General features: G+C 37.7%; 1 protein-coding gene across 2 annotated transcripts in view; it reads right to left on the reverse strand.

Annotated features, from left to right (window-relative positions):
- Window positions 1-4,732: 4,732 nt before the first annotated feature.
- PPCDC (phosphopantothenoylcysteine decarboxylase) overlaps window positions 4,733-23,955 on the reverse strand; it is a 45,995-nt gene continuing 26,772 nt past the window's right edge. For both annotated transcript variants that reach the window (XM_063445876.1, XM_063445875.1), the window contains 3 exons: window positions 23,775-23,903; window positions 14,383-14,551; window positions 4,733-5,356 (listed from right to left, as the gene is read on the reverse strand). In XM_063445876.1, the coding sequence (XP_063301946.1) occupies window positions 5,268-5,356; window positions 14,383-14,551; window positions 23,775-23,903 (387 nt within the window). In that variant the 3' untranslated portion in view covers window positions 4,733-5,267. The remainder of the gene's footprint in view (window positions 5,357-14,382; window positions 14,552-23,774; window positions 23,904-23,955) is intronic.

Here is a 23,955-nt window from a genome sequence, read left to right on the forward strand (position 1 = left end):
TTCCTTACTGGTAAGGGATGGCCATTCAGAGATCAACTGTTTAACCAGGAGACCAATAGAGGGCATCATGTTTCCTATACATGTCTGTAGTTTTAACACATCCATCTCTTTAGTGGATGACAACCCTGCCTCCTCTTTCCAACATTTAAAGAATCTCCTTACATATATTACAACATCTTCCCCCTTTTGCATGACAAAGCAGTAGACATGGAAGAACTCTCTCTATACAATCTAGTTAATTCTTTTTTCAATTTCTTCCCACATTGTCTCAATCCCCCCCCCTTGTGGCTAACCCATATAGCTCTTCTTTTACGTCAGCAGGGGTAGTAGTACTGAAATCTGGAGCATTAATGGAAGGGACATGAGACAAGTCCCATCCAGATTCTGAGTCATATCCCAGAATACCATCTATGATTAGTTTCATATCAATCTGAGTCATATTTTGACCTTGACAACTTCTCTTCACATACAAGAGACATGCAGAAGGGTTCTTTCTGGGATTTGTGGCACCCTTGACAATTTCTCTAAGTACATTAGGGGCCAGGGGTTTTATTATAAGTTGTGAGCCAATGGTCATAAAAGGATATGTACCTAGATCACTCACTGTCATACCTGTAGACTGAGAGGTTTGGGCTAAGTCGGGATTCTTGTCTGCCTGCTCTTCTTTAGCCGTTGACCTAGTTACTATTTGCCTGGCTGTCTTGTCTGGGTCTTGTAGTATAATCTTGCTAGTCCCCGTTTGTTTGTCCTGTACTGCAGCATATTTTAAAGAAGAGCAACCCTTGCTACCCTCGGGTTTCTTTCCCTCTTCTTCTTTATTTATGCCTTCTACAGCTACACTGGCAAAGATTAGCTCATCATACTCATCATCATCATTAGCATTGGTAGGTCCTGTAAGACCTTTGAGGGATGGATATGTGCCAGTAGAGGCAGGAATGGCTGAGGCATAGGGAGGTGCACTAGGGATCTGGTTTGCTGTAGGGGATGTAATAGGTGTACCTGTGCCTAAACTTGAAGCTTCCATCTTTCTTTTCCCTTTTAATACTTTACCATCAGGGTCAGTAGGATACCAATGTGGGGCTACTCGGAGCCAATTTATTCCACCTTGTTCCATATATTCCTTATCCCATTTTGGGTCTGGGCCATACCATGGCCAAGACTTTTTATCACCAATACATAATCCTTTGATCATGTTCATGTGATATTCATCATTAGCTCCTAATCTTGGGAAAGGATTGGCGGATTCCATAGCCTCGGTCCAACCTGCAAGGTTGGCCACGAATGGTATGGTATAGAAGCCACCAGCAGGACTGACTTTGGACACATATTTTATACATGACTCCCCAGGGTGTGGTGGAGGGTAGCAAATTACCACAGTCTAGTTCCCTTACTAGACCTGTCTAGTTCCCTTACTAGACTAAGATCTGTACCTTTATGTAAACTGAGTCACAATATAATACAATACAAAATAGCCTTTCCTAAATTAATGTAGTCTTACAAAACCACGGTGATCATAGATTCAGGGCGTCAATAATAGACACAAGGAATTACTACTCACCCGAAATGGTTTGGCTACATCCCACCGCTGCCACCAAGCTGAAAGGCAACTTCTATCCTAAGTGACTCGGTCCCACTTAGTCGTTCTCTGGTCTCCGTTGCCGGCTGAATTCAGGGAAGAACGATGGAGCAAATAATGACACACGCACACAGTTTGCTTTCCAACGAACTTTAAATGTATTATGAAAAGGTTGTCATATTTATACAGTATAGGTCATGAACTTTGAGTTACAAAACATGCAAAATATGTGCTTACAAAAGATAAATGTTTATGCTAAAAGCGGCAATAGCTGATCTTGCAAAACCACATATGCCTCGTGGTCAAGCACGTCTGTTTATTCATGATACTTCTCTCGGAAGCATCAGGTCAACGTTAGTTTGCGGATGCGTCTGTTGTTTCAAAAGCAGAAGTTATAAATCAAAAATAACCAGTGGTTAGTCTGGTTTTTAGCTCTTGTGTAAATCTTTATAAATCTTTAGAAAGAGAATATAATATTAAAAGATGAGATTCATTAACCATTTATTGACTCTCTCTATCCCTTCAGAAACTGAGGCACATCTTTCTCTAGTTTGCTCTCTCTTGCAAAGGAATGGTTTATACTGTTCTGTGGCACAACCATACCTCTCCTATGAAACTGTTCTGTTTCATTTACAGTGATTTGTTATCTTTTTGTGAAAATCTTTCATAGAAAAATGACTGTCAAAAGTGATATAGACAACGTGTTAAACCCTTCCCTGGAAAGAGAAGAGTGGTCACACGGGGCTACAGGGCAATCTCATATAGTATACAGAAGGATTGTCTGATTTTTTCTGCATTTCTTCTTGACACATTCATCATCAACAGTCATGAAATCCAAGTTCGTTTTCACAATTTCAGGTGCAGTGAATAACCTAGGCCTTGATTTAATAAGCTTTGCAAATGATTCAAAATTGTAGAAACATTTTCCAAATGATTTATCCGCAAAGGTCACCATTAAAGATTGCGGGAATTGTTGTAACAGAATGGAATCCTTTGGAAAGATTATTAAATTGAGACTTCAGTTGGTTAAAGTCTCATTGAATGGTTACTTCAACCAAAAACCAGTATTCTTAGAAAGCATGGGTTTTGGTTGAAGTACCTGACCAGCCCAGACCTTTTATTCTGTGACGTAGCGGTGGGCTAAACACGATATGGTCATATGGCGGAACCAAATCCCAATATTTGTCTGTTGAGGTAGGTGATTTTAAGTAGCCTTGTAAAATGTAAAATTCGATTTCTGTGCGCACGGTTCCTTAATCTGTATTTTGTATAAACTTTGTTTTCTATGGCAGCACCTTTGCTGAGAAATGCATGTTCAGAGTGTCGACTTAATTCGCTTTTTTTCCCCTAGAACTCTACTTGTGGATATTTACAGCCGAATGTAAATTTACACCTCCGGCAGCAGAGGGTTACTCTCCGTATGTGAGAGTTTCAAAGCGAAATGCTGCACAAACAGACTCAATGCACCATGACCACTTTAAATGTTTTGTATTTGACTGGTCTTCTATCAAACTGATCTATTCATTATCTTCCCTGTGCTTTAGGTTAATAATGGCAAAACTTGGCGTTCCAGATGCTTTGAAATTCCATTTCTCACGCTACTCAGGACAGCCTGAAGTGTTCGCAAACATCTGTGGTGCCAAGACTGGGTAATATTTACTTTCTATGAGATGCACCGAGACCACGTTTTTGCCAATTTTCAAGATTTATTTGCTTTTTACAGGTATTTAAAAAGATATCAGATCTGATGCCAAGAACATCCTTTTCATATAAACAGCTATCCTGTGCCATCCTTCACGACAATAAAGAAATGCAGAATAGGTAAAGGAATATGATATCCTTATACTATATAAATATAATCTTGTATTTTTCCACTTTGGCAAAAGGACAGAACATGGTAGCGTGTTTGACAAGTCTTAAAAAGGACATAATAGACACCCAGACAAATTCATCTTATTGAAGGGGTCTGGGTAAAGTGCCCCTGTCTGTTTAACCTCAGAAACAGATATTTTACATTGTAGGGTAAAGCCCACATCTAGAGGCTGGCTTCCAGACAGCCACTAGTGGCGCTTTCTGCTCCCTAACAAAGTTTTATGGCGCAAAACAACGTTGGACATTTACTTGTTTTGCATGAGGATGCCCAACGTCTTCAAATTCCCCATTGTAAAGCTTCAGTAAAGATTCAATGCTTTTAAGGGGAAGCTTTAATGTGTGCAAGGCATACGCGTTAGCTCCCACAATCGCCATGTCTTTGCGGGAGGAGGAGACCTAGGCAGCTCCGAGAAAGCCTCGGCACTGGACAGAAGGAAGTAAAAAAATAAAAAATAATAAAAGGATTTAATATTTTCAAGATCAGACGTGTGGGGGAACCTATTAAGTTAGAAACAGGGCACACTATAGCGTTAGGAATACAGGTTTGTATTCTTAACAATATAGTGTTCCTCTAGGAGGTCATTAACTATCATGAAGATTGATGATTTTTTATTTGTTGTTATTATTATTATTATGAGAAACCATACATTTTCAAATTTTTTTTTTTTTTTAAATAATACTAGCTGCTAAACTATAAAGAACGGGACAGGACATCCTCAGAACAGACTGGCCTCACCTTGCAGCACCATTCACCAATATACTCCTATACAGTTTATCAATAGTTACTAAGCACAATCTTATTTATATGAATGTTGATAGGTATTCACATTAAATCAGCTTGATTATTAGTAAAATGTTATCCAAATTCCAGAGAAACGAAGAGGTGTCATTTAGGATTGAGAATTATGATTTGGATATTGAAATCAGGAAGAATAATTTAAACAAATTCTAGAGTAAAATTCAAAGGGAATTTCAAGACATAGGTCAACATAGCCCAAATGGAACAACCCTCTAAGACAGCTATATTTTCTGTTCAGCTATCATGCCCAGAATTTGAAATTCCCAACAATTTACACTTTTGTGACACACAAATCCCTGTTTGTGTGGTTCTACGCCAGTTGACCCATCACCTGAATTCTGACTTACTTGGGCCTGAAATTAAGCAGGTGTATGCTCATATCTTGGTCAGAGAAACAGAGGGGTGTGCTTCATTCAAAGTAGTAATTCACACAGTAGACATGATCCGCCTTCCAGCAGAAACGGTAGAAAAATAATAAAATGTAATGTTCCAAATAAATATATATTTATTCCATTTATTTTGTATTAACTGCAAAAACAAAGATATGTGAATGGTTGAAGTTCAGTCTATATTACTATATAACTATGCAGTGAACATATATCACAGAATCCAGAAAACACCACTCACCCTGTGTTAAAAAAAAGATATATGCGTGCCTAATACGCATTTCCTTTAAACATTAAGAGAACATCACAAAGTACAGGTGAGAATGTTATGGCATTGCTCTGGTAAATTGATTTGTCTTCTTCTGGAAAGATAACACACTTTCCTTTGAATCCAACTATAATTACACTTGGGCAATGTGCCCTGTCCGGTAGAACACTTCCTCGTCTGTTAACTTTTTCAGGTGTACTGATTGATAATCATGATTGGGTGGAGACTTGCAGCAGGTCTGGAGTATTTTACAGTCCAGTGCTGTAATTAATCATTGATAATCAGGTGCAGACAGTTCATTCCTTTTTGCTGCTTGGGTACCAAACTATTAAACTTTATATAAAAATAAAAATGTACACAGCCACTTCAAAGGGATTGTCCCAGCAATTGATTATCCGAGAGGATTTGCTTCACACTGTTAATGATGGTATTCACCTCGGCCATAGCTCCGAGCCCTGTTGAAAAACAAACGGAGAAGTAAGCGGACCTACCAAACTTCTATTACATGATGGCACCATAACCACTTTGACTGACTGAAGTGGTTATGGTGGCTGTAGTCTGTAGTCACCAGATCCCTGTTAAATGGCTTTCTCACAGTTTAACAGAAATGCTCAGCCTGTAGCTCGGCCACCAATTACAATATGGCGAAGATGAAGTTATATATTAACAGACAAGTTCGTAAACATTTCCTCTCTAGATCACAAATTTCTCAAATAGGAAAATATGTATAAGATTACATCTTATATTAGACCCTTATCTATTTTACAATGGATCAATATCCTATTGGCCATATTAATCATCTATAGCCTTACATAAATTCCACAGGAAAAAATAAAATAAATATATAATATATATTTATATATGGAAATAAAATTTAACACATATGAGACTCAGTGTGGGTCGGCCTTAAACTAACAATTCGTTATTATATAGGAAACTTGGAAGTCCAGGGTAACCAAAGTTCTCTTAGATTTCTAGTTGAGGAATTATATATCGAATTAAATTCCATCTTATATTGGAACCTTATCTGTTCCATTATTTCTTGCCAAAGTGGTGGATTAGGTGATTTCCATGCTCTAGCAATATTGATTTTTATTGCAAGGAATATGTGTGTCATAATATATTTTTGTTGTTTATCAATAGATTTATAATCCTTGTTAAACAAAAACATTTCGGGACTAATTATATCAACCTCCTTAAAAATACTTTTCATTAGACCTAACATTTGGGTCTTGATATTATTCAGACCCGTACAAGCCCACCATATATGAAACATGGTACCCTCTTCTCTTCTACATCTCCAACATTCTTTTGGATATATTGGGGATATTTTATGGAGTCTAACCGGGACCATATACCACCTATAGATAATCTTTAAGTGTATTTCTAGCAGGGATATATTATGTATGCTTTGTTTTACTAACATAGTAGCATTTGTCCAGTCTGTCAATGGGAGGGATTTTCCTATATCCCTCTCCCATTTACCAAATGAAGGAACATGGGTAACGTTGTCTAATGTATCAAACAATTTATTAAATCTGGAGATTCCTCCCTTTTTTTTGACTACAAATAATGTAAGGGTCAAGATAATGATCTTTAATCAACATTTTAGTTAACAGAAAATTCTTGATCCTTAAATATTGGAATATTTCCCTAGGTAGGAGATTATATTTAGATTGTAGTTGTGTAAATGTCACCAGTTTAGATCCCTCATATAAAATTCAAATTTTTTTTATTCCAAGATATATCCAGGTTTTAATATTCATATTTGACATAGCATAATGAAGTATTTCTATCGGTGTATTAGATAATAATTTTCCTTTAAGTTCCAACTTAATATTCAAATATTTTGCATATTTTCCATATCTCTTATAATTTTATTAGAAAATTTATCAGTTTCCAAAACCCCTAGATTCAAAAGTCCTAGCCACCCTAAGATGTATAGCTTTTGTCCTGGTCCTAATTCCTGTTCTATTTTAATCCAGAATTTAGATATGTTTTGATCCAAATTTAACCATAACATAAGCTGGGAAGCCCTACTTGCTTCAAACATCTTGATCACATCAGGGAATGCTATACCCCCTTTCCGATAGCTTCTGCAGAGAATCTCCACCGCTATTCTAGGTGGTTTATCACGCCATATAAAGCTAGAGAATAGACTTTGAAAGCGCTTCAGAATCCCCCGTTCAATTCTGTATGGGATCATCCTAAAAAACTATAGGAGTTTTGGCATCAGATACGATTTAATAATATTAACTCTCCCTATCCAAGATGGTTCTAACCTCCTCAAATTGTGTATCTGAGATTGTAGATCTTTATATAGATTATCAAAATTAATTGGAATTGTCTTTGCAGTATCAAATGATATCTTTATACCTAAATAATCAATTTTATATTTTATACATTTTATATGGAAATGTTAGGACAACATTTCTAACTGTATCTTGGTCAATAAAAATGGTAGCACTTGAGATTTGTTAGTATTGACCTTATAGTTAGAAAATTTACTATATATAGAAATGTCTTCTAGTAACGGTGGGATTGATAATAGGGGATCAACAAGAGAAAGTAGGACATCATCAGCAAATAGAGATATCTTAATATATTCCTCTTGAAATTATATTCCTTTTATCTTTTTATTCTGTCTTATCATTGTAGCCAGAGGTTCGATTGTAAGAATATATAAAAGCAGGGCTAACGGACAACCCTGTCTAGTTCCATTCTTAATATCGAAAGGGTCAGAATCAAAGTAAGGGCTGCTAATTTTTGCAGAGGAGTTTTTATATAAAGATAATGTTTTATTTCTAAATGCTCCTTCCAGTCCGAAATGGCCCATGACAGAGTCCAGGAATCTCCAACTGACTCTGTCAAAGGCCTTCTCGGCATCTAGAGCAATAATAACAGATTCCTTGTGTTGTCCGTTTACTCTATTTATTATATTAAAAATCCTCCGTGTATTATCAGAGGTGCTTCTTCCTTTCACAAATCATGACTGATCCCAATTAATCAAATCTCCTAATACTTATTTTAAGCGATTAGCCAAAATGCCCGAAAATATTTTAATATCAATATTAATTAGTGATATTGGTCTATAGTTAGCAATTATTGTATTATCTTTATCTGGCTTAGGAATCGGTATAATTGTTGCTAACATCATCTCTTTTGGAAATGAAACATCCCCAGATATTAACGAGTACATCTCTAAGAGAATTGGAGTAATAGTTTTCATATATGTTTTATAGAAAATAGCAGAGAATCCATCCGGGCCTGGTGCCTTATTTGATTTTAGTTTCTCTATCGCTTCTTCAATTTCCAATTCTCTAAAAGGGGCATTTAGATATTCTAATTTCTCTTGACCTAACCTAGGAAGTCTAAGTTTCTTAAGAAATACGTCAATTTCACCATTACTTGCCTTGACCTCTCCTAAATTATATAACGAGCTATAGAACTCTGCAAAAGCTTCTGCTATGTCTTTAGGCAAGTTTACAACCCTTCCTCCCTTTGTCATCAGTTTTTTTTATAGATTTATCTTTGTGTTGGTTCTTAATTTTATTGGAAAGATCCCTATTAATTTTGTTATTATTATGGTACCATCTTTGTCTAAAGAAGAATAGATTTTTATTAATCTCCTCGTAATTTTTTTTCCTTAATAGTTAACTTTAGGTTATTAATTTCCTCTATTAATTCCCTAGTTATTAATATTTTATTTAACCGTTCTTTTTTCACCAGTTTAATCCTCAGGACTTGTAATGATTCACCTTTCTTCCGATTATATTCAGAACCGAACTTAATTAATAATCCTCTTCTGAAACTTTTTAGGGTACACCATACAATTGGTGTTGCAACTTCTCCGTTATAATTAATTTTTAAAAAATTCTCTATTTCTATTTCTATTTTCCCCCTGATGTAATCAACTTTCAAAAGGCTTTCATTAAGCCTCCATTTAGTCCTTGGGCAATTACCTTCCTTTATCCTAATTCTCAAGAAAACTGGAGCATGATCCGATATTTCTATAGAACCAATTGTGGATTTTGTGATGTTATTTAGAAGGCCCTCTTTCACAAACAACATATCGATACGAGAATAAGTTTGATGTACATGCGAAAAAAATGTATAGTCTCTTTCCTGAGGATTCATAGTTTGCCAGCAATCATACAGGGAATTTTTAGCTAAGAAATCAAATAGACCAAATATTCCTATATTATAAGGGTTACCATTCTCAGAATATTTATAGCTTCTATCTTTAGTTAAGTCAACAACACTGTTGAAATCACCTCCTATTCTAATGCTACCACAAGCAACTTTGTCTACAATATCCATAATTTGATCTAACAAATCTGACGGGTTATAATTTACAAAAGTATATGTGAAGCCATTCATTTTTATAATTAGAACCTGATATCTACCATTTTTATCAGTTATTGAATGAATAATTTCAACATTAAGTCGATTTGAGATAATAATAGCCGTTCCCCTTTTTTTCTTCTTACCTTCTAAATGTGATGCGTAAACTGTAGTAATTTTTTTATATTTCCATAATCTATCAGGAGATTCAATCCAATGAGTCTCCTGAATAAATGCTACATCAATTGAGTTTTCAATAAAAAATTTATATACTGCCCCCCTTTTTTGAGGTGAATTCATGCCCTGGACATTCCACGTAATTATTTTAAGTGACATCTCTATTCCAAAAATCCCTGTCCCATCCCAGACCGAGTCTCACATACTTAAATATAAGAAGAAGAAGAAAGAAAAAAAAGGAAGAAGAAAAAAAACAACAACCAAAAATACAAGGAATAAAATTTTAAAAGTAGTTGGATTGTGAACAAAAAACCACAGAAGGGAGCATCCCCCCCCCCCCCCTTAATAATCCAAAAGGAGATCATTCCCATATCTCCCTTGGACTAGCCTGCCCAGATATGCAGGAAAATAAGGCTCCATTGAGGAATGAGAGGAACAACTTAATAAATACAAATTTTAGCCATTGGCCAACAATTACCCCCTTCCACAACTGCTATCGTATTTTTATCCATTAGCATCAATTATATTTTCAAGTAATAGAGGATGAGGTTATTTTATCCCTAGATTTCTTTGTATATGTGTATCTATATAAGATGTACAAACTTTAAGTAATATTATTAAGTTAGATTATTCATCTTATATTCATCCTTAAATTTCCCAGATTATAGAATGTAAACATGGGTACAGATATATCATCCTATAATCTATAGCAGAAAATCTGTACCCATAGTAACATAGTATCTAATCAAAATAAAGTATATTTACAGGAAAAAAATTTAAATAAAATATAATAGTAATAAAATAAAAAATAAATAAAAGTTTTGTGTCCCTTCTAGGGCCTTATATTACTTTTTATCTCATTGGCTGTTATTAATTAATTCTTGACATGTTATATTAATACAGCGTTAAGTCATTTGTTCCAACTCCCATTCCAATATTACACCATGATGGGGGAAGAGGAGAGAAAAGAAAATAAATAAATAGATAAATAAATACATTTTACCTTAATTCATCCAAAGTTTTATAGTTAATGATACGTGAATTATTCCATTTTTAAATACCTTCCTTCATATTGATATTAGTGAATTGATTTTAAAACAATTTTACTCCTTATACATTTATATGTTACAAAGTGCTAATATAACAGCCTAATATTTGTAGAAAATCATTGTGAACCCCATCTCGTGATAATAATAGATTAAATAGATTGTACAAACCATTATGACTCCTTATATTTAGTGTGTTATAAAGTGTTGATATATCATCCTAATAGTTTAAGTTTGTAGTGTAGATCACAGTATCTACACCAACTTATTACTATGTGTTTACTATAAGATGTATTTACCTAATAAATATTACTCCCTTTTAATATAAGTGTAGCCCTTTAATGGGGCCTTTTCCCATATTTTCTCTCTCTCTCCCCTCCTCCTTTACCAGACAGACCTCTACAAACAGGATGGAGGAGAAAAAAAATAAATAAAAAAAATAAAAAGTTCCGCAGTTAATATTGTTGATCTATGTTAACTTCCATGTTGAAATAAACTGTTGTACATCTTCTAAATTTTTGAGAAAAAAATGTTGATCCTGGCAGTAAACTTGAAGGGCCGTTGGGAAATTCCATTTGTACTTAATCCCATGAGATCTTAGAATGGCAGTCTGAGTAACAAATTTTTTCCTTGTTTGACGAGTCGTCATAGATAAATCAGAAAATAATTTTATATCTTTAAATTCAGGATCGTCAAGTCCTTTATTCCGCATAGCTTGCATAATCCGATTCTTCACCTTATTATTGGAGAAACATACTATTGTATCTATAGGCACATTAGATGTCAAGTGCTTTGGTTTAATTAATCTATGAAATCTCTCAAATGGTAAATCTCCTAGGGGCCATTCAGGAGTAAGTCTTTGAAAGAGGGTTTTTAAGTATTGTTCCAGTTGATCAAATTTTACATATTTCAGGAATCCCTCTCACTTTGATGTTATTCCTCCGTGAACGATCCTCTAAGTCGCCCATTTTTGTTTCCAAGGTTTATATTTTTCCCTCCAGACAGTTGCATTTCCTCTTCAGTTCCTCATTATTAATTTGTATTTGCCTGAGACTATCCGCTTGTACTTGCAGATTTATAGATAAATTTGAGATCTCCTCTTTTAATATTTTGGAGTTATCTTCTGCGTCCTGTTTCAATTAAACATATAGATTCTCCAAGGCATCATTCAGTATTTGCAATGTTACTTCCTGTGTGGATATCGGAGTTTGTTCTTGAGCTGGAGATATAGATTCTCTTCGTTCGGCATGGGATAGTCTACTCGTAATACTCCTTTCTTGAAGTTTAGGTGAATACAAAATATTGATACCCTTAGTCTTGTCCGTAGCTGTATTGCTGTTTTTCTCTTTTTCTTTTTCTTTTTCTAGGAGGCATTGTCTTATATAGCAAATTCCTTCTGTAAATATGTGTGAATGTAGCTGTTTCTTTTAATATTTTCTACGTCCTTACTTTATTTTTTTTCTCTTTTAAGGCCAATATAGCTGTTTAGCTGAGTTCTGCTTATTTCAATCTAAGCTTTTAAATGCATGTAGTCATACTATGGAAGTAGAGTATAATTTATCAGATAGGAATAATCTGAGTATCTTAATAACTTTTTTTTTTGTAATAGGAAAAACAGAATTCTGGAATAACAAGCTTGTGGTGGAAGCCCCGCTCACTAGGTTTTGTGGATAGGCTTGGAGACTATGGACCTTGTCACAAAACACTCTAAAAAATATTAAAATATTGTCACCATCCCTGAGGTCTTCCTCCTCCCCCCCCCCACCCACCCAGCAGATGCAGTTTATCTGAGAGCCCAGGATGCCAGCCACTGGCCCCAGTAGCACCCTGATAGAGGCCAAGGCGAGACATGGAACATCAAGCCGGCTGCATGGAACTATACACTGGTTCAGGAACTTAGTCGCAGCCTTTCTACCTTTAACTAGGCGGTGACTGAAGACTGTATGTGGATTCAGGGTTCTCTTAGGACTGCGTAGCTGAGGGGATGAGCTATCCAAGGATGTATTAGTTGTGGGGGTTCTGTGTTGGAGAAGGAGATTTTAGGGCATGGTCTCCCGTCAGCACGTGTGAAGAGGACTCAGCGGGGAATTCACTCTTATCAGCCCAGACAGAGTAGCACATCGGAGCTAACTTTTCATTGTTATTCTCATCACCCCCTGGAGGGTGAATACACATTTGTAAATGTATAAATACTATGTGTTCGTGTTAATAAATGTTATTTTTTTTTTAAAGTACTTGGTTTTTACTCTTCATCGAGTCGCGGATGGTGTTTGGAGAAACTGCTAGGTGTCCTATGATCACTCTGGACGTTAAATGAGGGAGGGAGAATAATAGATACTTTATCAAGTCTAAGTCATTTTTCAAATTAATGGAATTTAACTTGGGTAACTCACGGCACAAGTGATATACTGATTAGGGAGAGAGAAAGTAGGGTGTCGTAAATAACAGAAGATGGTTCTGAGAGTGGGAGACAGGGAATAGCCAAAATCAGATAAGAGAGAAGTTAAGTAAATACATGAAAAAAAGATTTAAACATTTATATATCTTGTACTGCAATGGGGTTGAAGTTCTTTAAAGGTACAAGGATGTCAACATGAATACGTACACGTGTATTATAGATGGTAGATACAAGTGCAAGCTATAAAAAATGTTGGTGTTGTGATAAAAATCAGAAATCTGCATTTAGTCCTGGGTTCCGTATAGTATTGTAATAATAATATAGTATTGTAATAATACATGTATGTAGCTCTAGTGTCTCTTAGCAGTTGTGCCAACAATGCAAACTCCATTTTCACTAAGATACGCTGAATTAAAATGTGTGTCAAGAGTCATAATTGTAGAAATAATATCCTTTTTCTGGCCTTGTTCTAGCATTGGATCTTAGATCTACTCTGCTACGTAAATGGGGTGATTTTTGGTATCTAGGATTATCCTTTATGTAGACAATCAGATCCACTTGGAATTATTATCAGTAATTCTGTATATGTAGTGGGTATGCACGTCTTTGTTCAATGCTCAGAGCTCACTCTTTCATACTGATGATTAGTTTTACTATGGATGAATCATACTGCAATATTAAAGGACCACTCTAGGCACCCAGACCACTTCAGCTTAATGAAGTGGTCTGGGTGCCAGGTCCTTCTAGGGTTAACCCATTTTTTCAGAAACATAGCAGTTTCAGAGAAACTGCTATGTTTATGAATGGGTTAAGCCTTCCCCCTATGTCCTCTAGTGGCTGTCTCATTGACAGCCGCTAGAGGCGCTTGCGTGCTTCTCACTGTGATTTTCACAGTGAGAGCACGCCAGCGTCCATAGGAAAGCATTATGAATGCTTTCCTATGTGACCGGCTGAATGCGCGCGCAGCTCTTGCCGCGCGTGCGCATTCAGCCGACGGGGAGGAGAAGAGGAGGATCGGAGGAGGAGAGCAGGAGGAGATCTCTCCGCCCAGCGCTGGAAAAAGGTAAGTTTTTACCCCTTTCCCCTTTCCAGAGCCGGGCGGGAGGGGGTCCCTGAGGGTGGGGGCACCCTCAGGGCACTCTAGTGCCAGGAAAACGAGTATGCTTTCCTGGCACTAGAGTGGTCCTTTAATAAACAGATCATACATTAAAGGGTTAATCCTTGTTTGCAATAATTGGTCTGGCTTCATATGTGACAAGCTTGAAGGTCGACTAGTATATAAAGGTCTATAGAACCCTATAATTCCAATATGTATTTCTTAATATATGCTTTAGCATTCTGCATTTTTTATATTAAAAGAATTGATATCACTAATATAGAATATTAGTGATCTTCTACATATAGAGAATATCATCATATCAGATACATAAACAAGCAAAGAGATGCTTCATGTGAGTGCTGCTGTTGGCATATTTACGTGTATTTAGCATGTTAATTCATTCTATAAATAACTGACCTTCATCCCCGCATACAAGTTTCTTTGCTATGCAGGGAATTTCCTTGTACCCGAAACTTCGAAGCTGAGCTATTTGCTGTTCTGTGATGGGATGGTTCCACATCGCTGTGTTCATTGCTGGACAGAACAAAAGTGGGTTCTTTAGGTCCCATGCGCGCACTACACAAGTCTGCAGATAAGAGAAGGATGTGTGTTAATATTCTTTTATACATATATGTGGGTGGAAAACAAAATATTGGAAAGATTTTCATGCAGAAGCAGACCAAAGCAAAGTTCTTTCTTTCTAAAACAGTGGTGTTTAAATGCATCCTTTAACCCCTTAAGGACCAAACTTCTGGAATAAAATGGAATCATGACATGTCACACATGTCATGTGTCCTTAAGGGGTTAAAGAGGACAAGCTGACCACAGCTTTAGGACTAATTAGTGTAATTAAACCAGTAACATAGCATGGAGAGATGTTCTTAAAGGGACAAAGTGCACTAGTAGTTATGGAGCCAGGATTCCCCTGGTGCTGTCTCAAGGTAAGTAATATAACAACGACTGAACAGTTTGACACTTACGTTGGTCTCAGTGCTTCTAGTCACCTGGCTATTGCTAACGTGAAATTTGGCATTCTGCTTCAGCAATAATATTTGAACTTAATTCATTGACTCACACAGTGTTAGCGGACTTTTGGCACCATAACCACTACAGGCAGTTGTATTGGTTATGGTGCCAAGACTGTCCCTTTCAAGAAGCTGTTGAGCAGCAAGAATTAGTGGAGCCAACTCTTGGTTTTCTAAAAGGTCGTGACTATGGATTCCTAAGAAATACCAAACTGTTCATCTAATCTAGAGGAACAAAACAGGTGTGCGCACTTTAACATGGCCACAGTTTGGCGTGCCTGGTGATAAAAAAAAAACTAATTGTGGTTGAGGAAACGTTGAAGGAAAGGATCAAACGCAAGATCTGTTAAAATAGGTAATGGACACATTGAGAGGGACTATAAAACTGATCCCGAAGAATGCATGCAAGTATGTCATGGGGGATACAGTTGGCTTTTACATTTTTTGTAATGAGAGGTTGGAGCTCTTACACATGTAGGCTTTCACCCTTCCACACTCCCCCCCCCCCTATTTGAATGCTTGGTTGTATAGGGAGAGGTATTAGCAGTAGAAAGAGGGAAGTGCTCATGCCATTGTACAGAACACTGGTGAGACCTCACTTGGAGTATTGTACGCAGTACTGGAGACCGTATCTTCAGAAGGATATTGATACTTTAGAGAGAGTTCAGAGAAGGGCTACTAAACTGGTTCATGGATTGCAGGATAAAACTTACCAGGAAAGGTTAAAGGATCTTAACATGTATAGCTTGGAGGAAAGACGAGACAGGGGGGATATGATAGAAACATTTAAATACATAAAGGGAATCAACACAGTAAAGGAGGAGACTATATTTAAAATAAGAAAAACTACCACAACAAGAGGACATAGTCTTAAATTAGAGGGGCAAAGGTTTAAAAATAATACCTGGAAATATTACTTTACTGAGAGGGTAGTGGATGCATGGAATAGCCTTCCAGCTAAAGTGGTAGAGGTTAACACAGTGAGGGAGTTTAAGCATGGAATAGGCATAAGGCTATCCTAACTATAAGATAAGGTCAGGACTAATGAAAGTATTGGGCAGACTATATCGGCCGAATGGTTCTTGTGTACCGTCACATTCTATGTTTCTAAGTTGTTATAATTACAAATGCACACAGACTGCTGTATTTAGCCAGGACATGGATACAACATCCACTGATTTGGACTCTTGCTGAAATAAAGTTTGTTTAGTTTATTCAATTAATCTTTAATATAAAGCACTGTATCAACAATTAAATCTAAATATGTAGGAGTGTTTTTTGTTCTGTTGCTTTAAATTCATTTACGTTGAACCGGGCAATCATTAATTAGTAATATAGAGTACTATGCACACATTTGTTGTATATATATTCTCCAATTTTAAAGGGTTACTATAATCCTATTGAGAGGGGGGACCTTTCTGGTGGCCACTGTGGGGAAGATCCCCGCTCTTAATGTGTTATAAAAGTTGCAATAAAAATAGTTTCACTCACCTTTAATCTGCTCTTCCATGCCCCGCACCCTCCTGCATTGAGCACTGACAACAGATGTAAATTATGCACAGAATTGACATTAGGCAGCTCAGAATTCTATGCTGCCAATGTTATATATACTAGGGGCGTAACTAGCCCCCAGTATATAAGATTATCTAAGCATGCACAGTGTTTTAAGCAGAAACTGACTCCTTCTACCATAACCACTTCAAATCACCAAAGTGGTCATGGTAGTTGGAGTAAGAATCTTTTAAGAATCATAGTAGGGAAGGCTGTGTCAAAATGTGCAATGACTAGCTCTGGCACTGAAGCTGTTTGCAGACTACAATTCCCACAATGCTCAGGCAGCCTACGGGAAATGTTCAGGCATCAGAAGTGCGCAACGACTGCGATACAGTTCCTGCAAGGAGAAGAATGATTCTAGGACAACCTGTTCAGAATTTATATGAAAGGGGCTTATTTATTATTAGAGAATAAACCCCTGTATCTTCATAAAGGTGTATTCACCACTGATTGGCACCAGTTTGTTTATCTAAGCAGAGAAAAATGGAACAATGGAACACTGTAACATAACATGATTCATAATTGCCCTAGGCACAAGTTGCCTTTTTGGTACCAGAGCCTTAATTGTGACAGTTTAAGGTCTATTTCCTTTACAAGCAATGTGAATTGGATTACACAATAGATGAGCTGTTTGTTATTGCTAGTGTGCCTTTATTTCACATAGTGTGCATCTCCGCTCCTTAAAGGAACACTCCAAATCCCTAGAGCACTACAGCTTACTAAAATGCTTTATAGTCTGTGTTAAAACTCCTATAATTGTAATTTAAAGGTGAAGAGCGTGTCTTTGTCTTAAATTTAATAAAAATACTGATTTCAAGTGAAACCCACTTGGCTTACTTCTTCACTCACTTTGAGTGTTTTTGCTGTCAATGCTTCTCTATGGGCGGATTGCGGAGATTATGCATGCGCCCTGTGTCTTATAAACATAGGAGGAGCATTGGATTAGCCAGGATATTAATATTTTTTATAAGGCGCCAACAGATTCTGCAGTGCAGTACAATCACTAGTGATGATTCTCTAGGTGAGGAGTGGAGCTGCAGTGAGAACGTCTTGCTGCTAGATTAGAGGGAAGTAACTGTTCTTTTGGTGTGGGGGAGCTAAATTGAAAATAAACTCTCCAGTATTAGAGATAAATGTATTTGATTCCAACACTGGAGTCTTCTTTAAACGCAGGTATTTATATAGGGGTGTCTGCTTCTCTGTTCTCTGTTCTAGTGCTGCACTATTTATGGCCAGTCTTGTTTATAGCGCGTTCTGCTTTCTTTCAGCTTAGCATGTCAGTTTTATAATACTTTTTGTTTAAGAGTGCTTGTACAGGTCAGTCTGTGTGATGAGAGAATGTAGAGTTTAAACAAGCAAACATATAAAGATGTCTGGAGTAAGAGAGTAATATAAACAGGCCGGGCTGTAAATCATGCGGTGCTGTGGAGGGGGGTTAGGAGTAAAGAGACATATCTCCACTGTATGTCCTTTATAGGGACTGTCAATGTGTGCTTTAAATAGAAATGCTTCTCTAAATTATTTACCAGCACTCATTCTTAGGTCACAACCAAAAACTGGGAACTAATGTTATTTTCAGTGGGTCGCCATTGATTGGAAATCAGTATATCGTATTTAAAGGATCACTATAGGGTCAGGAATACATTTAAGGTGGCTTGCCCCCACTTAGTCCCCCTATAAAAGTATAAAACTCACCTTATTTACAGCGCCGCGCGGGTCCGCCGGGCTGGCTCTGCCCCCTTTTATGACAATCGAAATGGCAGATTTTTAGCCAATTACGGGGGCGGGGCCAAATGCTGTTTTGGCCAATCAGGACCTCATCATAGAGATGCATTAAATCAATGTATCTCTATGAGGAAAATTCAGCGTCTCCATGCAGAGCGTGGGGACGCTGAACGGCAGGGCTACTTACTGTGCAGCCCTGAGCCAGCAGCCCTGAGCCCCTCCAGTGGCCATCTGAGGAGTGGCCACTTGAAGGTGTCCCTAGGGGCAATGTAAACACTGCCTTTTCTCTGAACTGGGGGACATCATTAGATAACATGACCTAAGGTATCATAGTTACGCAGATGACACATAACTCTACTTCTCCTTTGCTCCAGACACCACAGACCCAATATGCCGCATCAACAGTTGCTTAGCAGACCTCATAGAATGGAAGAATGCTAGTTGACTTAAAGTGAACTCGGACAAAACAGAGTTACTCTTGGTGAGGGGACCCCGGGCAACAAACATATCCCATGATCACCCAACTGGCCTGGAGCTTGGAGGCTCTGAACTCATCAGTTCATCAAAGGTACGAAACCTCGGAGTGCTGATTGACTCTCGGACTATCATTTAAACAGCAGATTTCTTCTGTAATAAAATATGCCTACTTTCTTCTGAAAAACATAGCCAGGACACAACACTTACTTCCACTGGATGACATGCCAACATTAATCCATGCTAGATTACTGCAATGTACTTTACTTGGGCCTCCCAGAAAAAGAACTCCATCGGCTTCAGACGGTACAAAATGCAGCATCCAGACTACTGACCAATCAAACTCGCTCTTGCCACATAACACCTGTTCTCCACTCCCTGCATTGGCTTCCACTTAAATGGCGAACATATTATAATATTCGCCTGCTAACATTCAGAGCCATAAACAGTCAAGGCCCACAGTACCTGAAAAGAACATTCCACCCCGTTCACTTTGGTCAGCCAGCAAATCTTTCCTGTCAGTGCCAAGAATAAAGACAAACTCAGGTTCCAAGGCATTCACCCACGCTGCCCCTACCTTCTGGAACTCTTTACCGTGCGCCATCAGAGAGGCACCGTTCTTACAGACTTTTTTTTTTAAAAACGCTAAAGACCCACCTCTTCCATTGGGCATTCAGTCTGCTCAGCTGACCTTCAGAAACTCCTAACTTTAATGTCTCTATGTTTGTATATTTGTCAAGTGCTTTGAGTCTCACAGGGAGAAAAGCGCTATAAAAATCGCAAATTAATTATATATTATTATAATAAGGATACTGAAAAATTAGGGGATGTAAGAGGAAACAAGAGAGCCCATACATTTTGAAGATTAAGCATTACTTCATATACAGGGCTTATAATCCTTTTCATCAACAATCCCCGGGGTACAACTGGTATTGACATTGTGAATACTGATGAACAAGGAAACCAGTAGACCTGTCTGGGCTGTATTATACATTAGAATTTGAAAACTGGTTTGGAATACATAAAGCGATTTTTATGGCTTATAAATACATGGAAGTGTTACATTAAAATAAAAATAAAAAATTTAAACAAACGACACATTGAAATGGACACTATAGGCATCAAAACAACTTAAGCTTAATGAAGAAGTTTAGGTGTATAGATCATGCCGCTGAAGTTTCACTGCTTAATTGTCTGCCACTTAGGAGTTAATCACTTTTGTTTCTGTTTATGCAGCCCTAGCCACACCTCCCCTAACTGTGACTAACAACCAGCATTAATAAAATGGTTTCATTTTCAAGCAGATGTTAAACTCACTTACTAAAGTTAGTAAGTTCTGTAAATAGAACTTTAAATCACACAGAGAAGGGTCCTGCAGACTAACTGGCTATTAACAGAGCAGAAAATAAATTCTAAACTAAAAACACTGTGCAATACATGGTTTAAAGGGACACTCCAGGCACCCAGACCACTGCTGCCCATTGGAGTGGTCTGGGTGCCAACTCCCATCACCTTTAACCCTGCAAGTGTAATAATTGCAGTTTTATAAACTGCAATAATTACCTTGCAGGGTTAAGTCTTCCTCTAGTGGCTATCTTTTAGAAAAGTGTTTTAAACGACGCTTGACGTCCTCACGCTATCAATGAGGACCTCCAGCGTCACCGGAAACCCCATAGGAAAGCATTGAGTAATGCTTTCCTATGGAAAGGTCTAATGCGCGCACGGCCATTAGGTGTCCCCCGCCGGCGGGGGAGGAGCCTGACCCAGCGCCGAGGGACATTGGCACTGGATTTAGGTAAGTCACTGAACGGGTTTTCACCCCTTCAGCAACATGGGATGGGCGGTGGGAGGGAAGGGGCACTGCAGGATTCTGCGCTGCCAGGAAAACGGATTTGTTTTCCTGGCACTGGAGAGTCCCTTTAAACAGTTTATCTCTCTATACACTAACTGTTTAGGTAGGCTGTGCAAGTCACATGCAGGGAGGTGCGACTAATGCTGTATAAACACATGATTTAACTCCTAAATGGCAGAGAATTGAGCAGTGAAACTGCAGAGGTATGATCTGTCTATACACCGACACTGCTTCATTAAGCTAATATGTTTGGCATTGTTATGCCTATAGTGTTCTTTTAATATATATAATATTGTTTCAGACATAAAATGGACAAATGATTAGGGGGTTAATTAACTAAACACAAAATTCCAAAAAATGGAAAGCCGAATGGTAAAATGTGGGTAACAAATGCTGATTTGAAAAAAAGTTTTTAAACTTAACTATACTCACAACTTGTCTAATTTAGCCCACATTTTGCAGTTCAGTTTTCAATTTCAGTTTTTGAACATGGGTTTTCACTAAAGTGAGAATTCACAGTAGATTCGTAGGAAATTTCAAATTAAATTACAAATAGCTGAATGGTAAAAATTCTCTAACTCAGCTATGCTTTCAGTTTAGGTACTTTGAAATCTCACTTTATTGAATTACCCTAAACGTTTCTTGTAGTTCCAATAGATCAGCCTTTGAGTATAGGTCCAACAAGCTCATGGAATAGGCTCACGGAGCATGGAAATTGTGAAAACATTGAATTGCTTAACTATGGTTTTGTTAAAAATAAAAAATTGTAAAAAAGTTAACAGGTCTGCTACAGCACTAACTGGGTTATTCATTGAAGTGTCAAATGTCCAGAAATGTAATGTGATATATTTTAGGTCTAAATAAAAACTCCAAAAAAATCTAATTAACACTATTTTTCTGCTGTTGTTCCCTTTCAATTTCAGACAAGTCACACTTCAGCAAATAACCCTGAACCTCCTAATGGGTTTAATGAGGATAGACCATCTTCTATCACTGATTGTTTTTGATGCTTGTAGACTGTGTGCCCTCTAGTGGTTTATCATACAATGGTTTGCACAGATTGACAGATTAGTATTGTACTCACCATTATGCACAAGATCCTTGTTCTACTATTCAATAATAACCGACTTGCCGGAAATATTAAATGTACAGTCAGGTCCATAAATATTGGGACATCGACACAATTCTAATCTTTTTGGCTCTATACACCAACACAATGGGTTTGAAATGAAACAAACACGATGTGCTTTAACTGCAGACTTTCAGCTTTAATATGAGGGTATTTACATCCAAATCAGGTGAACAGTGTAGGAATTACAACAGTTTGTATATGTGCCTCCCCCTTTTTAAGGGACCAAAAGTAATGGGACAGATTAACAGTCATAAATCAATCAAACTTTCACTTTTTAATACATGGTTGCAAATCCTTTGCAGTTAATTACGGCCTGAAGTCTGGAACACATAGACATCACCAGATGCTGGGTTTCATCCCTGGTGATGCTCTGCCAGGCCTCTACTGCAACTGTCTTCAGTTCCTGCTTGTTCTTGGGGCATTTTCCCTTCAGGTTTGTCTTCGTCAAGTGAAATGCATGCTCATTCGGATTCAGGTCAGGTGATTGACTTGGCCATTGCATAACATTCCAATTCTTTCCCTTAAAAAACGCTTTGGTTGCTTTTGCAGTATGCTTTGGGTCATTGTCCATCTGCACTGTCAAGCGCCGTCCAATGAGTTCTGAAGCATTTGGCTGAATATGAGCAGATAATATTGCCCGAAACACTTCAGAATTCATCCTGCTGCTTTTGTCAGCAGTCACATCATCAATAAATACAAGAGAACCAGTTCCATTGGTAGCCATACATGCCCACGCCATGACACTACCACCACCATGCTTCACTGATGAGGTGGTATGCTTTGGATCATGAGCAGTTCCTTTCCTTCTCCATACTCTTCTCTCCCCATCACTCTGGTACAAGTTGATCTTGGTCTCATCTGTCCATAGGATGTAGTTCCAGAACTGTGAAGGCTTTTTTAAATGTTGTTTGGCAAACTCTAATCTGGCCTTCCTGTTTTTGAGACTCATCAATGGTTTATATCTTGTGGTGAACCCTCTGTATTCACTCTGGTGAAGTCTTCTCTTGATTGTTGACTTTGACACACATACACCTACCTCCTGGAGAGTGTTCTTGATCTGGCCAACTGTTGTAAAGGGTGTTATCTTCACCAGGGAAAGAATTCTTCAGTCATCCACCACAGTTGTTTTCCGTGGTCTTCCGGGTCTTTTGGTGTTGCTGAGCTCAACGGTGCGTTCTTTCTTTCTAAGGATGTTCCAAACAGTTGATTTGGCCACACCTAATGTTTTTGCCATCTCTTTGATGGGTTTGTTTTGTTTTTTCAGCCTAATGATGGCTTGCTTCACTGATAGTGACAGCTCTTTGGATCCCATATTGAGAGTTGACAGCAACAGATTCCAAATGCAAATAGCACACTTGAAATGAACTCTAGACCTTTTATCTGCTCCTTGTAAATGGGATAATGAGGGTATAACACACACCTGGCCATGGAACAGCTGAGCAGCCAATTGTCCCATTACTTTTGGTCCCTTGAAAAGTGCGAGGCACATATACAAACTGTTGTAATTCCTACACCGTTCACCTGATTTGGATGTAAATACCCTCAAATTAAAGCTGAAAGTCTGCAGTTAAAGCACATCTTGTTCATTTCATTTCAAATCCATTGTGGTGGTGTATAGAGCTAAAAAGATTAGAATTGTGTCGATGTCCCAATATTTATGGACCTGACTGTATTTGTACTACCATTCCGACACTGGAGTTTATATTTAGATTCATACAGGCTTAAAGCACCCCAGGATTCCATTCTACCTATAGCGCGACAATACCTACATTAATTTTTCACAATGCTGGATGGAAACTAATTATCACGTGAGGTTTGCAGTAAGATAATGCTTGTAAGCCATTTTGTACTTTTCGAGTCAGTCAGTTTATACAAATTTACATCTCAAGCACCCAAATTAAAAATAAAAAATAAAAACAAGCAAAACAAACAAAACATAGTAGGCAACTCCATTCTCGGCAACACATTTTAGCTGGGCTTATTTACATATGTTTACACAAGGAGAGGTTGCCCCAGTAATAATATTCAGTTACATTTCCAGGCTTACCAGAAGATTATCACAAATGCCGCTGGCTATTTTTCCTAAAGTGTTGGCATCAAGAGGAGCGATCAGCATGAGATTAGCCCATCGACGAAGCTCTATGTGCAACACAGGGTCGGAGCGCTCCTTCCACATCTACAACCACAGGGAAGAATGGTGTTTAGACAAATACAAACAGTCTATCAGA

Source organism: Pelobates fuscus, chromosome 3, assembly GCF_036172605.1.
Source record: "Pelobates fuscus isolate aPelFus1 chromosome 3, aPelFus1.pri, whole genome shotgun sequence".
Lineage (NCBI taxonomy): Eukaryota > Metazoa > Chordata > Amphibia > Anura > Pelobatidae > Pelobates > Pelobates fuscus.